General features: G+C 29.5%; 1 protein-coding gene across 1 annotated transcript; it reads right to left on the bottom strand.

Annotated features, from left to right (window-relative positions):
- Positions 1–7868: 7868 nt before the first annotated feature.
- On the bottom strand, positions 7869–9638 carry LOC136078669 (uncharacterized). The gene is made up of 5 exons (XM_065794453.1): positions 9410–9638; positions 8941–9289; positions 8592–8768; positions 8151–8503; positions 7869–7897 (listed from the first exon to the last, which is right to left on the bottom strand). The coding sequence occupies exons 1-5, from the start codon at positions 9636–9638 to the stop codon at positions 7869–7871; spliced, it is 1137 nt and encodes a 378-aa protein (XP_065650525.1).
- Positions 9639–16146: the final 6508 nt, after the last annotated feature.

Below are 16146 nucleotides of genomic sequence, written 5' to 3'. Positions count from 1 at the left end.
ATTAACTGGGCCCTTTATATTAAAAAAGATGATGATGTAAATCAATCTATCAGTTTTCTTTTAAAGAAATTTGAAAAAATATTAGACCAACATGCTCCATACAAAAAACTAACTAAGCAGCAAATTAAACTTAAATCAAAACCATGGATCACCAATGGCATACTTAAATCTATTTCTATTAAAAACAAACTATATAAAAAACACACAAAATGTAAAGTTATTAGTACTAAAAATGAGCTGTTTTCTAAATTTAAGTTTTATAGAAACAGAATCAGCAATCTACTAAAAAGTAGTAAAAAATCTTATTACACAACCTATTTTAGTAAAAACTAAAACAATATTAAGAATACTTGGAAAGGGATAAAAGAAATCATTAATATAAAACCTTCCTACTATAGTTCAACTCTCAAACTTAAATTGAAAGAAAATATTATAACAGATCCGACTACTGTATCAAATATATTAAACAACTTTTTTGTTACTATCCAAAACAAACTTCAAAACAAAAACATACCTTCAACATCCAAATTTACTGACTATTTCAACTCTCCAAATTCTAATACGTTCTTTATTGATCCTGTCACAGAGGATGAAATCTCTGGTCTTATTAAAATCACTCTTAAAACTGGAAAAAGCTTTGGTCCTAATAGCCTTCCTATATTCCTTCTTAAACTTATTCCAGACATAATTTCTAAACCTCTCAGTATTATTATAAATAACTCATTTCAAAACGGTTTATTCCCAGATGCTTTCAAAGTTGCTAAAGTCATTCCAATATTTAAGAAAGGTTCTATAATGGATATGTCTAACTACCGACCTATCTCTCTTCTTTCAAACCTAAGCAAACTCTTTGAAAAAGCTATGCATAAGAGGCTCTATGCATTTTTGAATAAATTTAAATGCCTTTACAAACACCAGTATGGGTTTCGTGCTAATCATTCCACGACTCACTCACTTATTAAAATTACTGAGTCAATTAGAAAAGCTCTTGATAATAAAAACTTTGCATGCGGTGTCTTTGTAGATCTACAAAAAGCTTTTGATACAGTCGATCATTCTATCCTACTCAAGAAATTATAATATTATGGAATCAGAGGAATACCTCTTAAATGGTTTACCTCCTATCTTCACAACAGATCTCAGTTTGTCTCAGTCGGTTCCAACGGTGTTCCTCAAGGCTCAGTATTAGGACCACTACTTTTTCTTCTCTATTAATGACCTCAATAACTCAATTAAGTATGCAACTCCTTACCACTTTGCTGATGATACTAACTTGCTCATTATCAACAAATCTTTAAAAAAAATTAACAAATGCATTAATCATGATCTTGCCAATTTAATTCAGTGGCTTCGCTCAAATAAGCTTTCCCTCAACTGTAACAAAACTGAACTGGTCATATTCAAATCTAAAAAAACAAAAATCAATAAAAATTTAAACTTTAGATTAACTGGCCAGAAAATCATTCCTGTAAACTCAATCAAATATCTTGGAATTATAATTGATTCCAACCTATCGTTTGTATCCCACCTCAAAGACTTAGCCTTAAAATTGAGCAGATCAAATGGAATGCTGGCTAAAGTTCGCCATTATGTCAATCTGAAAGCATTATTAAACATATATCATGCCATTTTTGGCTCGCATATACGATATGCTTGTCAAATATGGGGACAATCTCAACAGCAAGAAGTTTTAAGGATATCTCATCTTCAAAACAAAGCTTTAAAAATAATACATTTTCAGAATTACAAATCCAATCCTAATGTGCTTTATCTTACTTCTAAGATCCTTAAACTATGTGACCTTGTTCAATTCTTGAATTGCCAGTTTGTCTGGAACCACCAACACAAAAACCTACCTCTTACCTTCAACAATTTCTTCCCAAAAAATGCAAATAACCGATACTATCTTCGATCAACTGATAATCTCAATCTTGCAGTCTTAAATCATTGTTCTGTTGTTTATGGATATAAGTCCATAAAAAACCAAAGTATAAAATCTTGGAATAACCTTCCCTATGACCTAAAAGCTCTCCATTCAATTTATGTTTTTAAGAGTAACCTATTCTATTCCTTCCTAATCAAATACAGTTTATAAATCCAAAGATATGCGTATCTATGTATAAGTGTTTGTGATAAGCGCATGTGAATAAGTGTGAGTGTATATGTATGTATGTGTATATGTTATACATGGATGTGTATGTGTGTATGTGTATGTTTGTACATATTTATATGTGTATATATGTGTGTGCGTGTGTATGTAAGTATATATATTTATATATATATTTGTGTGTGTGTATGTGTATGTATATGTATGTATATATATGTATATATATATATATATATATATATATATATATATATATATATATATATATATATATATATATATATATATATATATATATATATATATATATATATATACATGTGTGTATGTATATTAGGGATATGACTTTTTAATTTTTTTTCAAATAAAATGTTTCCTGTATCATAAATCGATGAACTTTTACCTAAAATCATGAAAAAAGGCCCAAATAGCTTTCTGCAACAAAAAAAGGTCACCCCCAAAATAAAAATTTGATTTACCATTTTTATACATTCATTTTTGACCGATGTTTTAATCTTAAGCTTAATTCTCAGCTTAATTCTATTTATTTCATTATTTTGTTATGAATTTATAAACATAACGCCACACGTTACCATGGCAACGAAACGGCCGTGTGCCGGCAAATACTTGGAATGTGATGACGTCATTGTGTTACCACGGTGATATAGACGACTGTAACAGACTGTAGAAGATTATAGAACTTAGTAGAACATTCTGGAAGCTCTAAATAATTATATAAGCGAGCTGCTGTCAGAGCTCAGTGTTGATAATGTGAATAGTTCTATGAAGTACTCTGCGTGTAACTGAGCTAATAAGGAACTACTGTAGCGAACTAAAGACGCTGTAAGTGTACGAAGTATAAGTAGTTGTAGCATTATCGTTAGGATACGGACTGGATTATCGAACTGTTATCAACATTGACTGGATTATCGAACTATAATTGGATTACTATACAGTTAAAGTATTTTATTAATTAAACGACTTTATTAAACGGATATTTACGCTCAGCTATCCGTAAAGTCGTAACAATATTATATGATGTCTCACAAGAAAAGTCATACCACAGTAACAAAGAACAAGAAGACTTGGACTAAAAATTTGGTGAGATTTCAAGAGTCACACAGAAGAAGAGGAAGCGTGGCTGTAGAAGAACATTCACTCGATGAAAAATCCAGAATACCACTTCAATTGCAGATCGTAGGAAGATACCAGTTTCTCGGAGCATATGTTAAAGGAAGAAAAGAACGAATAGACCAAATTTCTAAGGAAATTACAAAATTGTGGGACAATAAACTGAATTTTCCACGTGTGTCTGATCAAGTGATAAGAGCAAAGCTTATGAAGGTGCTGAAGGTCTATGATGAATGTGTCAAGCGTGGAAAATATGATGTTCTCAATGCATTATTTGACATCACGAAAGTGAATGGCCAGTGGTTATCCTCGGAAGATAAACGTCTATACCACCTACAAAAAGAAAGTAAAGGACAGGTGGGGTACTTAACAGGACAAGTGGCAAGTAAAGAAACCATTCACCCCTCCAAGAGAAGGAAAGTCCAGTCTGGAACAGCAATACCTTCCACATCACAAGTCCTGTCTACCACAGACAGTGGTACTGAATCTGAAAACTGCAAAAGTAAGAGTGAAGATGATGAAGACGACGACGGTGATAAAGACGATGATGAGGACACTCAGAAAAAAACTAGAAAGCACTACAAAAGTAAATTTGCTGTAAGTATGGTTACATCAAGTGGAGTTTCCACAAAGAAAGCTGCTAAAATATGCAATGTATTATCACAACAAGGTATTGATATTCCAACTCCAAGTCAATCACCAATTTACAAGTCCATATTCAAAGAGGCAGGTAAATTAAAAAAAGAAATGATACAACAACTTAAAATGGAACAGTGGTCCTTACACTTTGACGGCAAACGAATAGATGATAAGGAATATCAGGTAGTTGTACTTCAGAATGAAAGAACTGGCGTGAAACTTGATGCACTGCGTTTAAAAGATGGCAAAGCTGAAACTGTTGCTGAAAAAATTGCCAAACTTATTGATGAATACAATTTGTGGAATTCAATTAAGATGATCATTACTGATACAACAAACGTCAATACTGGGAAGAGAAATGGAGTTGTTGTGAAGTTGCAACGTATGTTTAAATTAAAGGGTGTCACAATACCACAATTTATCGGTTGTCAGCATCACGTACTAGACAGGATTCTCCGTCTGGTGATGGACGAAGAACTTGGGGGTGATACCAAATCTCCAAACATTGAATACCCATTTGTGTCTGAACTGTTGAATAAGTATGATGAACTGAAGGATAAGTTTGTGAATGGAACTGTAGAAATTCTTGATAAATCAGGGTGGAGAGACGATATGAAGTTTTTGTACCATTTAACAAGAGTGTTTAGGTTCTATGAAGAACAAAGAAACTTCCCTCTGATTCACTTTCAGAACATTCCTAATATGAGCAATGCCAGATGGAACTCAAGAGCCATTCTCGCCATTCTGGCGTTCATTCTTATGCCTGAAGCGAGAAAGAATTTGGAGAAGGTTTGCAGGTTCATTTCATATGAGTGGGCAGAACATTGGTTTAGTAGTCAAAAGTACAATGACAATGACTTCAAGAATTTATCTGATGTATTGAAGCCTTACAAAAAGGCATTGCAGTCATTCAAAAATCACTGGAAGAAAGAGCCATCCGTCATCGACATACCACGAAGTAATCAGATAGCTGAACGTGCAATCAAGGTGATGCAAGACCTGTATGCTTCCTGCAGAAAGATAGACAAACTGCAACTTCGATTCATTCTAAGTAATAAGCGCTAGACTCTTTATGAGACGTGAGCATGATGTGACCCATGTACTAAACACAGTAGGCCTATAGACACAGACAGTTATGTATATTGTTGTACTAGACGCTTTGATACTGTTAATTTTGTAATACTTGTATAATTATATATCACATAATGTTTTTTGTTATATCACAGTACATGTTGCATAAATAAATAAAATAACAACAGGAGTATGACTCTTACAACATCTTCAGCCTTTAATATTCATTTACTGTACAAAAGTGTACCTATTGAAAATTCGATTTTTTGGTTTTGGGGTGACCTTTTTTCAAAATATGTCAAAATGAAACATCTATTCGTTCTTTTTACATAAAAGTTCATTGAATTACGATACAGGCCTAGTAGGTTGCAAAAAAGTCATATCCTTAGTGTATATATGTGTATGTATATATATGTATATGTGTATGTATGTGTGTGTATATATATGTGTGTTTATATATGTGTCTATATATGTGTGTATGAACATAATTTTATATTCTGATATTTTCATAATTACTTTCGTGTAAGGTTTTTATATAACCAACTTTATTAATATATTTGATTATCTATTTGAGTTTATAAATCACAGTATAGTATAAATCACATTAATAAAATATGATAATAATATAAATCACATTAATAAAAGGTCTATGTGTGTGACTAATACTAAATGACTATTATTCTTTTTATGATTATTGTAATTATTTTTATTGTTGTCATTTTATTTTTATTATTATCATGATACTCTTATCATTGTATTGTTATTATTGTTACTACAACCACTCTTATTATTATCATTATTAATAATTTACTCCTTTAACTTTTAATGTTTGCTTTGTTACAGCTGTGGACGATTATTACTATTAGCATTAACAATATATTTAGTAGCTTTTATTTACAAGGTTTTTACTTAAGATTAGTACATGTACTATTTGTAAACTTCCGTGAATGTAACAACTATTTCAGAATATATGAATTGATTGATTATACCATATACACGCACATACATACATTCATACACACATATACATACATGTACACACATACATCCACACCCATACATACACATATACACACATATGCGAATATACACATATATACATACATACATATATACATACATACATATATACATACATACATATACAAACATACACACATACACATACACAAAATACATACATATATATTAGGGCATGCCAAAATATCACGATTTTCAGAAAATGAAAGGTCGCGGTATAAATACCTGTTCTATACATAAAAAGAAGTATATAAACCAAATTTGAACTCTCTAGGACCATATTTAGTGCTGGAAGATGATTTTAGGTTTTTACGCAAATACGAGAAATCGTTGTTTTTTTCTGAAAAAAAATATTCTTTTTGAAAATGAAGAAATAAAATAGTTAGGAAAGGTATTTTTTAGTTTAAAATCTAATATTGTTACTATAACAGATATTTTACAATTTGGCCAGTGCACTTTGGTCAGCTTCTAATGATATTAATGCCCTGTGCTCTCTGACAACTAGCAGTATATCTTGTTTTTTGTCCTCCTTTAATGTGCTACTGATATATCTTTGTATAAGATTGATATTCCGCTCTGCTGGGTCATTTGTAACATTTAGAGACTTTACCAACTCACAAAATGATATATAGGAATCATTTTCCTCCAGCTTTCCAGCAGCTAAACCTGTTTTCCAGGTAGGAATTTCGTCCTGTATGCCTAGAACAATGAAAAGAGCCCAACTTTCCTCTGTAATCAACTCTGTTACCTCAGAGGTTGGTAAAACTAGGACAGCATCAGGTTTACCATTGGGAATAGTGTTGATATCTGGTACCTCAAAGGTCAACAGCTTGTCTAGAACTGCAAGCTTCTCTTCAAAATCTGGATCTGCCAGTATTAACACAGCAACCTTTGGGGCAAGGTACCAAGAGTGTTGCTGAAAAAATTTCAGAAAAGCATTGCCAATTTTGACATCAAACTCTTGCTGTATAACATAAGCTGCCTTGAATGACAGGAAATCATTCTTAATAGCATATTCTGCTTTGTATGAACGTAAATACCATGGAGCATAAAAAACTGCACATATAAAAGCTGACTTTTCCAGGTGAGGTAACTGATCTTTAGGCAGAAAATCTATTATACCTGATGTCATAACAATAGCTAAATTGTAAAGACTGTCAGCCATGAAACGAGGATTGTGATTGGCTCCTGGTTGATAAATTTTAAAACCATTCAGCTTTGGTGATGAGACATTTAAATAAAAAGCAGCATACTTAACTAGATGATTATAATCATCTCTTGGAAAGACTTCGTGATTAAGAGCAAACTTCAGATATTCCTGAGCTTCCAGGTAAAGTTTATGAAGTTCAGATCCAACTTCCAGCTTCTTCTCATCAAATTTCTTAAACTCAGACAGGTTAGCTTTTTGAATTATGGCGTGATATACTTCCCAGTCCTTCTTGAAATCTTTATAGAACTGTCTATCTGGTGCAGCAGTAGGTCCAAGGACAATTACAATTGTCTTATGTATTGCTATTTCAAACATGTGATGTCTGCATAACAGCTAGAGAACAGGTTTTCCCAAAATATAGCACAACCTGGTTATAATTCCTCCATGGGCTCCTGTGTTAACATTGGTAGTATCTGCAACAATTGCGAAAATTTCATTGCATATTTCAAAGGACTCAAGTAAGTTGTGAATAATTTCTGTTTCATCAACAGCTTTGCCAGACTCTGCAGGTAAAACACCAAGTAAAAGATCGTTTTTATTCTCAAATTCAGGACTTGTAACACTGACAGCAACTCTATCTCTTACAACAGATTGCAAGGTATTTTCATCTAAATGTTTTAACAGCTTGCCATCAAAGTGGAGAACAAGATGTTTTCCAGCCATTGATGGGCAATAAAAAATGATCTTTATTTAGGCAATACCATCTCTGATGGTATTGCCTAAATAAAGATCATTTTTAACACAATATATTATTGTTATGATGGTTTATTTTTAGGTAAATATTCCACTCTTTAAAGGTATAGTAAGATTTTAATCATAACTTTCATTTATAATAGACTTGCATTAGAAAATCAGGGATAAGAAATATGGCATCTGAAGAAAAACTTTTTGATTTGAAAAAAAAAACTTAATTTTGACTGGCAAAAAGTTGGCATAAAAGACTTTTTCTTTAGGTGTCCCTTTAAAAATTACCTTGATGTTCAATTACTTTCGCTCTTTCTCTTGAAATACTAGATTTAGAAATGCCCATCTGATTAACATCTCCTCCCAGATAATTAACAACAGACGACAACAGCCAGGTTTGTAATTCAATGCTGATTAACCCTCTAGCACAAATAGGTGTAGTTACTGCCATCAATTCTTCTCTTGTAATCTTTTTATTTACTTGCATTGAGCCTTTAGGTAAGACTTTTGGGGTTTTATTATGGGCAGCACTATATTCATAGTCATCATCACTACCTTCGAATGAGTCTTCTTCTACAGCAAAATCTGGATCTGTCAAAGTTGAGTCAAACATATCCAAATTAGCTGGACCAGACTTGTATCTAAAATATTTACATAAATAAGTTAGGATTTCATTTTTAAGAAGTAAGTTTTTTAACAGTTTTAAAGTAATTATGACACTTGTTTTACCTTTTCTTAGTTGGCGTCAAGTTTTCATCACTTTCATCAAGTGGTGGGGGAGCTGATTTACATCTTTCTTTCTCCTCTAGGTACTTCATTCTCATTTGTTCTTGTCTTTTATACCTTTCTAGTCGTTTCTCAATGATGGTAGATAGCTCTTTATCTGGCTTAGAAATAAACCACTTCCTAAAACAAAAATGTATAACATTAGAATGCAATAACTTACTCTGATGGACAGACAGATGGATAGCTGAAAGACAGACAGACTGAAAGCCCTACATAAAGTAGCTGCGCTACTAACAATTTGATTAATATAGAGAAATTTACAAAAAGGCTACAATATAATTGATACTCTTACCTGTCTGTTTGCTGGTCTAGATAGAAATTTAGGTCTTCTTCAATAGCAGCTTGTGTTCTTGGTGTTATTTTGTCACTTCTCATCAGTTGCTCTAAGTTATCTTTGCCTATGTCAAACAACTGTTCCATTGTTGAAATGAATTCATTCTTAATATTTTCTCTAGTATCTTTGGTATCTTTCAGGGTAACACGTTTTTTCAAAAGTTGATACTTCTTGTGTAGAGCTTGAAGTTTGTCAAGAATTGAATATTCTGAAATGATGTATGCTTGAAATCCTGCTTTGGTCCAAATGTTGACTATTTGTCTAATCAAGCAGTCTGATTGCGTCTCAAGGTCACAAAAATCTCTACCTAATTTAGATTTTAAAAAAATATTTTATTTATTTAACATTTGTTGCACCTGAAAAAATAATTATTTAGTCCTCATTAATCTAGGAATAAAAATGTTTATGTTTTACAGTTATGTCTTACTTTTGCACACCAAGTTCCTTGTTCCTTTTTGCTTCTTACAGGCCATGTTAATTTGTGTTTTAATAAATCTTTTCTTTTTACTTGAAATTAAATATTGATAATATCTTAAAATACTACCATTGGTTGGAAGCTGTGTATTTGGTAGCTGTGAAATTGGGTTAGTTAACAGATATAATGGTCGTCTGACACTTTCACTTACATGGACATTTTTCTTCTTTTTTGGACCCATTTATTTTGAAAAAGTTAATGTTATTTTAACTATTTTTAACTATTAAGCTATAAAAAATTATTAACAGTTTATAATAGATATGTCATGTAGTGATTGTAATCTTAAACTAAACACAAAATGGTGCAATCTTGTTATTTTGCCATCCTTCATGTAATTTCATCATACTTTGCGTATTTTCGTAAAAACTTGATTTCATCTTCTGGCACCTAGAATTGAGATAGAACAATGAAAATTCATATTTTTGCTTATTTTTATGTATAGAATAGGTTTTTAAAGCGCGACCAAAAATTTTTTTTTGGCATGCCCTAATATATATAATCACACATATGCATATATGTAAATAAACACATATAAATAAGTAAACACATTATACATACACACAATACACACTTAGGTTCATACAAATATGTACGTATATGGAACAGAAGGGTAAGGAGTAGAAGAAGATATAACTGAATAGGTTTAAAAAAAAGGGAAAACTAAAAGCTGTTATGTTTTAGAAAAATAGACATAATTAATTGAAGATATAAGATAGTGAAAATGCTGTGTTAGAATTTTATTGAGTGTTTTTATGAAGGATAAATTTTTTGATATTGGCAATGAAAGCATTTCTAGTACAATTTGGGAGATTTATTTTCATTGAAAGTGGCAAAGAGTTCCAAGAGTGAATTGATTGGTATTTAGTAGATTGAATACTATATTTGCTAGTTTTTTGTGAAAGCTAGGTTATAACAAGATATTGATCTAAGTTTGTAATTATGAATATCACTTGTAAATTTAAAATAGATGTAGAAAGCAACAGGCATGGTATTATGAATGATATCCCACACGAAAACACAGTTTAACAAGTAGGAGTTCTGATCCTAGCTTTGTTTTAATTTTATTTTATAAAGTGAAATAAATGATTGAGAATATTGTTAATATAATTTGCTTAACAGAAACATGGATTTCTTTGAATGAGTTTAAAAATAATTCCATTTTCCATCTTCCAGGTTTCGAAACAATTTTGTTAGAAAGACGTACAAATAAACGGGGTGGAGGAGTTCTGACTTACCTTAAGGAAACATTGTACATAACATTAGGAATGATATGTGCGTTTCTGACGGTGATAAAGAAATCGTAGCTATTGAAATTTTAAGAAAACCATATTTAAGCTGCTGTTATAGACCACCTGATGGTGCGTCTGAAAATCTTAGTTTCTTTTTACAGCAAAATATTTTTCAGCAAAGAAAACAAAATTACTTTTATAATTGGATATTTCAACATAAACTGTTTAATTTATAGTAAAGATAAAAAAGTAAAAAGTTTTTATGATGAAATACTAATGGTAGGAGCTCTTCCTTTAATTAATCGCCCAACTAGAATAACCAAAACTTTAACGACGTTGATTGATAATATTTTTACAACGAATATTTATAATAAGAAATTACAAAATGGAATTATAAAAACCGACATATCCGATCATTTCCCCATTTTTCTAACAATCCACACTGTATCCTCTAAAAACCCCGAAAAACAAAATATAATAAAAAAACGTGTCTTCAACGAGAACGATATAAAATCCTTCCAATATCAATTATCACTTCTGCATTGGAAACATATTGACTTTAGTGATGACGCAAATACAAATTCTTTGATATGTTCTTCTCAATATACTATGCAAACTTTCCACTTTGTGAACAAATAACAAAAATAAAAATCTCGAATAGTCCATGGATTACCAAAGGACCTAGAAAATCCTCTAAAATCAAATTATATAAAATAAAATATAAAAAGAAACTATATATAAAATATTTTTAAAAAAATCAGATGAAAACCAAAAAAAATATAAAAATTACCAACATTTATTTGAAAAAAATTCATAAAAAACTAAAAAAAATTATTATTTAAATTTAATTAGTAAATTTAAAAACGACTTAAAAAATACTTGGAGAACGTTGAAAAAAATAAAAGGAAAACAAAAAAACAAATTCAAACACCCTTTCCTAAAGTAATTGAAATAAATAAAACAAATATATATGAACCAAACAAAATTGCACACGAGTTTAATAAATATTTCATTGATATAGGAACTGAATTGGCAAATAAGATTCCTATTACGGAAAAAACTTATAACTAATTCGCTTTTTTTAGATAAATTATATTCTGACTTATCTTTTGATGAGTTTGAGAGAGCTTACAAATCTCTCAAAAGAAACAAAGCTACAGGTGCGGACGAAATAAATGGCAACACAGTCATAGATTGCTTTGAAAATTTAAAAACTAAACTAAAGTCTTCAGGGCATCAAACAGCAAGGTGTATTCCCCGACCAATTAAAAATAGCTAAAGTTACTCCAATTTACAAAGACAGAAAAAATTAAATATTAGTAATTATCTCAGTTCTTTCAACCTTCTCGAAAATTTTAGAAAGAATTATATACAATAGAACATACAATTACCTTTATCTAAATAAACTTCTATGTAAAAATAAGTTCGGTTTTAAAAAAAATTGTTCAATTGAACAAGCCATTACACAGTTCATTCGTGTAATCTCCGATTCATTTGGGAGATCACAATATACTCAAAGTATTTTCATTGATCGATCAAAAGCATTCGACACGGTCGATCACAAAATTTTCCTTAAAAGACTCAAACTTTACAGAACTAATGCCAAATTAATAAAATGGTATAAAAGTTACTTGACAAGTAGAAAACAATTTGTTTTCTATGGAGATTATTTTCAAAATGAAAAATTAATTGACATAAAATGTGATGTTCCACAGGGTTCTATTGGGTAGTAGTAACAGTATTGAAAATAGCCAAACTAATTAATCTCGAAAAGGGACTTTCCGGAATAACATCGATATAGAAAATAACATCGAAATTGTAAAAAAAGGAATTGTATCGAAAATCTGAAAAACAGAATAATCTCGAAATTGTAAAAAAAGGAATAATATCGAAAAGGGACTTTTCGGAATAAAATCGAAAAAGAGAATACATCGAAATTTTTAAAAAAGAAATAGTATCGAAAATCCGAAAAGCAGAATAATCTGGAAATAGCTCAAAAGAGAACAATATCAAAAAGGGACTTTCCGGTATAATATCGAAAATGTAAAAGAGAGAGCAGGACAATTAAAATAAAACAACTAAAAAAGCTAGTCAAAAAATCCTAATTAAAACAATAAAACAAGAAGAGCATGCCAAAAAGATCCTTTTTTAAATAAAATATTATAAACAATACCTCAAATACCACTGTACCTCCAAAAACCATGGAAAAATTACTATTACATTACATCTGGTCATTCTATTCCAGAATGTTTAACATTTTAAATACTAAAAAAATATTGAGCACACAATTTTAAATGCATTGCAGGTATAGTATGCAGCTACCAAATGTTAAAAATTAATTATCATATTGTATTTTACAAGATGTTATTTAATAAAATTTCCATACCAGAAGTTATTGAGTTTATTATACAAGTTGCTGAGAGCTTAAATGAAAATATCTTACAAGTTGTCTATTATCTTTACATAACGTTTTTTTATAGTTATAAAAATTCCCTACATATTTATGTTGGATAACTTTCTTACTTACAAAATCATGCAGAATCTGTTTGGTTTGGTTTGGTTTTTGAAGAACTTAAAAAAAAATAAAGAAGAAATACTGATAGATAATACTGATAGATATGCATTGAAAATACTGATAGATATGCATTATTTTAGTGTTATACTTCCATGCAATTATTCAAAGCATATATTATATCACCATTAAAAATTAATTGGAAAGATTTTTCATTGCTTTCTTTATTGAAAACGCATTCTGGTAATATTAACACAATAGAATATGCAAAATTATTACTCAATATTGGCCCAAAATGTTGCAAGATAACTGTTTAATATTTGATGAAATATTTTTACAGAAATATACAGAATACTCTGAACTTTGAACTAAAAAAAACCTAAGTCTAAACTTTTCAAAATTGGTATACAATGGAAAATTGTTAAGAACATTCATTAGATAATAAGAACATTCCTTACATAATAAAAACTGCTTCAGTTATAAAAATTGATAGTAATTGATTGAGAAATGAAAACATTGAAACTGTGACTATTTTTTAAACAGTGCTTTTGGTGTGCAAACTTATATATTATATTGATAAGTTCTCTTACGACATTTGGGAATATTGAGTTTCTTAAAGTTTCTTAAATTTCAAGTTTTAAATCGATATAAATTTCATTGCACGTGCAAATTAAACTGTTTATTGTGCGTGCAAATTAAACTGTTCATTTAAACTGCTGTATTCCATTGTAGATAATGCTAACTTCGTGTAAAGTTGATCGATATTTAGGTGAAAAGTTAGGAAATATTCACCGAACTCTTAAATAAGTTTATCATTGAAAAGTGACTTAGTATTAAAAGTTTCTTAAGATTTTCTCATAATGCTAGTTTTTTATAAAATAAAAAAAAAGTGTGTGATCAAAAAATCATATTTTCGATGTTAATCATTAAAATGAGTTTTCGATCTTATTCTGTTTTTATTGTTTTCGACATTATTCAGAAAATCACATTTTCGATGTTGTTCCGTTTTTATTGTTTTTGATATTGTTCCATATTTGTGAATTTCGATTTAAAAACTTTTCGAAATTATACTGAAAATCATATTTTCGATGTTAATCATTAAAATGAGTTTTCGATCTTATTCCGTTTTTATTGATTTCGATATTGTTCCGCATTTGTGAATTTCTATATAAAAACTTTTCTGGAAAAAAATTTTAATTGAAAAAATCCATCTTATTTTGTCAATGTTTAAAGTTAACTTTAAACATTGACAAAACAAAATGGATCTTTTTCTACTCCCTTGCAAAAAAGCGTTTTTCACCAAATAATTTACCTAAACTTTCTATTGATAAAATTGAAATAAAAAGGAGTCGGTCACAAGATTTTTAGGCATTTAATTTGATGAAATTATTACATAGAAGTATCATATCGACTTTATTTCTATTAAATTTGGCAAAATTATTGGAATTCTATATAAGGTCAGGTACTATCTAAGTAAACAAAATTTAATTCAACTATTTTACTCATTTGTTCATAGCTATATAAATTATGCAAATATTGTTTGGGGAAATACCTCTAAAAGTAAGTTACGAAATCTCTACCATCGTCAGAAAAACGCAATGCGTTTTGATATGTTTTGAAAATCATTTTTTCATTTAAATACTTTATTTAAAAACGTTAAAGCACTTAACGTTTACGAACTCAATGTCTATAATATTTTATGTTTTATGTTTCGTTGTAAGTGAACAACCATTGTTCATTTTTAAGGATCTTTTTATCCATAATGCTATAAACAAATATACTTTACGAAATAATAATTTATTAATTAAACGCTTTTGTCAAACAAAGTTTAATCAATTTTGCATAAACTATAACGTTTATAAACGTTTGATATATTTTATATGGTTCTGGCGACAAGATCTTTTGGATCTTCTTTCAGATACCAAGTTTATATATTGTTATATTATTATATTACGATTAATAATTGTAAACTAAAATTAAAAAAAAAAAATGCCTAAGATTGTTTTTTCGAACGACTTAGGTGTACTTTTAAAATGCTATAAATTTAATTCGCGTCTGCATATTCAATTTTTTTATGGGGGGAAATGATATTCTAGGCTGATACGATATTCTATTACATGGCTTTAAACTATACAGCAGCAATAGCCTTTCTAGGAGAATTTAAAATTTAAGGCTAGAAGAGATGTATCATACTTTGCAAAGATGTATTTATTGTCATGTATTACATGATAACTGTAACTCATATGAGAACTGATTTTTATTTTGTAAATCGTCTTTTAGTAATAACTTTCCATCTTTAAAAAACAACATTTACTACAATTACAATCATTAAACATTGACTTTAAAACTTAAAAATTTTTTTTTTGTCTACATTATGAAACTCAGCATAACCGTAAAATTATTTTTTGAATTGCAATTCCTTTTTTGTTTCCGACAGAGGTTTGATTAAAGTTGTATATACATTAAAATTAGTTTAAAATATTTAAAAGTTTAAAATATAGCAAAAGGTTACCAAAAAGCCACGTTAAACTTGACAATGTCTACTTTTTATATTATGACTAATATGTATATTGATTTTTGAGATACTAATTAATAAATTATTTTGAAAAAAGTTGTTGCTATGGGCGTTGCTAGATAAATAATTCTACTATATATGTTCCTAAGTTAAGTTAGATCAATTTATATACAAATTTGACAAATTAAGTACTGTAATTATGTTCTTCAATGGTTGAAATAAAAGAAAATCACTTGTTATAAAATTTCAAAAAAATTAAAAGTACGTTTTGAATTGGGGTTGACCATCTTAAACAAAAATAATTTTAAAGCTAATTTAACATCAAAATTTAAAAAGATTTCTTTATGGAATACTTGACTAACTAAAAAATCGGTCAAACTCAATGTACAACACAACGGCATTTTGTACTACACCTTTTCAAAATGTAATTGAG

Source organism: Hydra vulgaris, chromosome 03, assembly GCF_038396675.1.
Source record: "Hydra vulgaris chromosome 03, alternate assembly HydraT2T_AEP".
Lineage (NCBI taxonomy): Eukaryota > Metazoa > Cnidaria > Hydrozoa > Anthoathecata > Hydridae > Hydra > Hydra vulgaris.
This window is presented reverse-complemented; position numbering and strand designations above follow the sequence as displayed.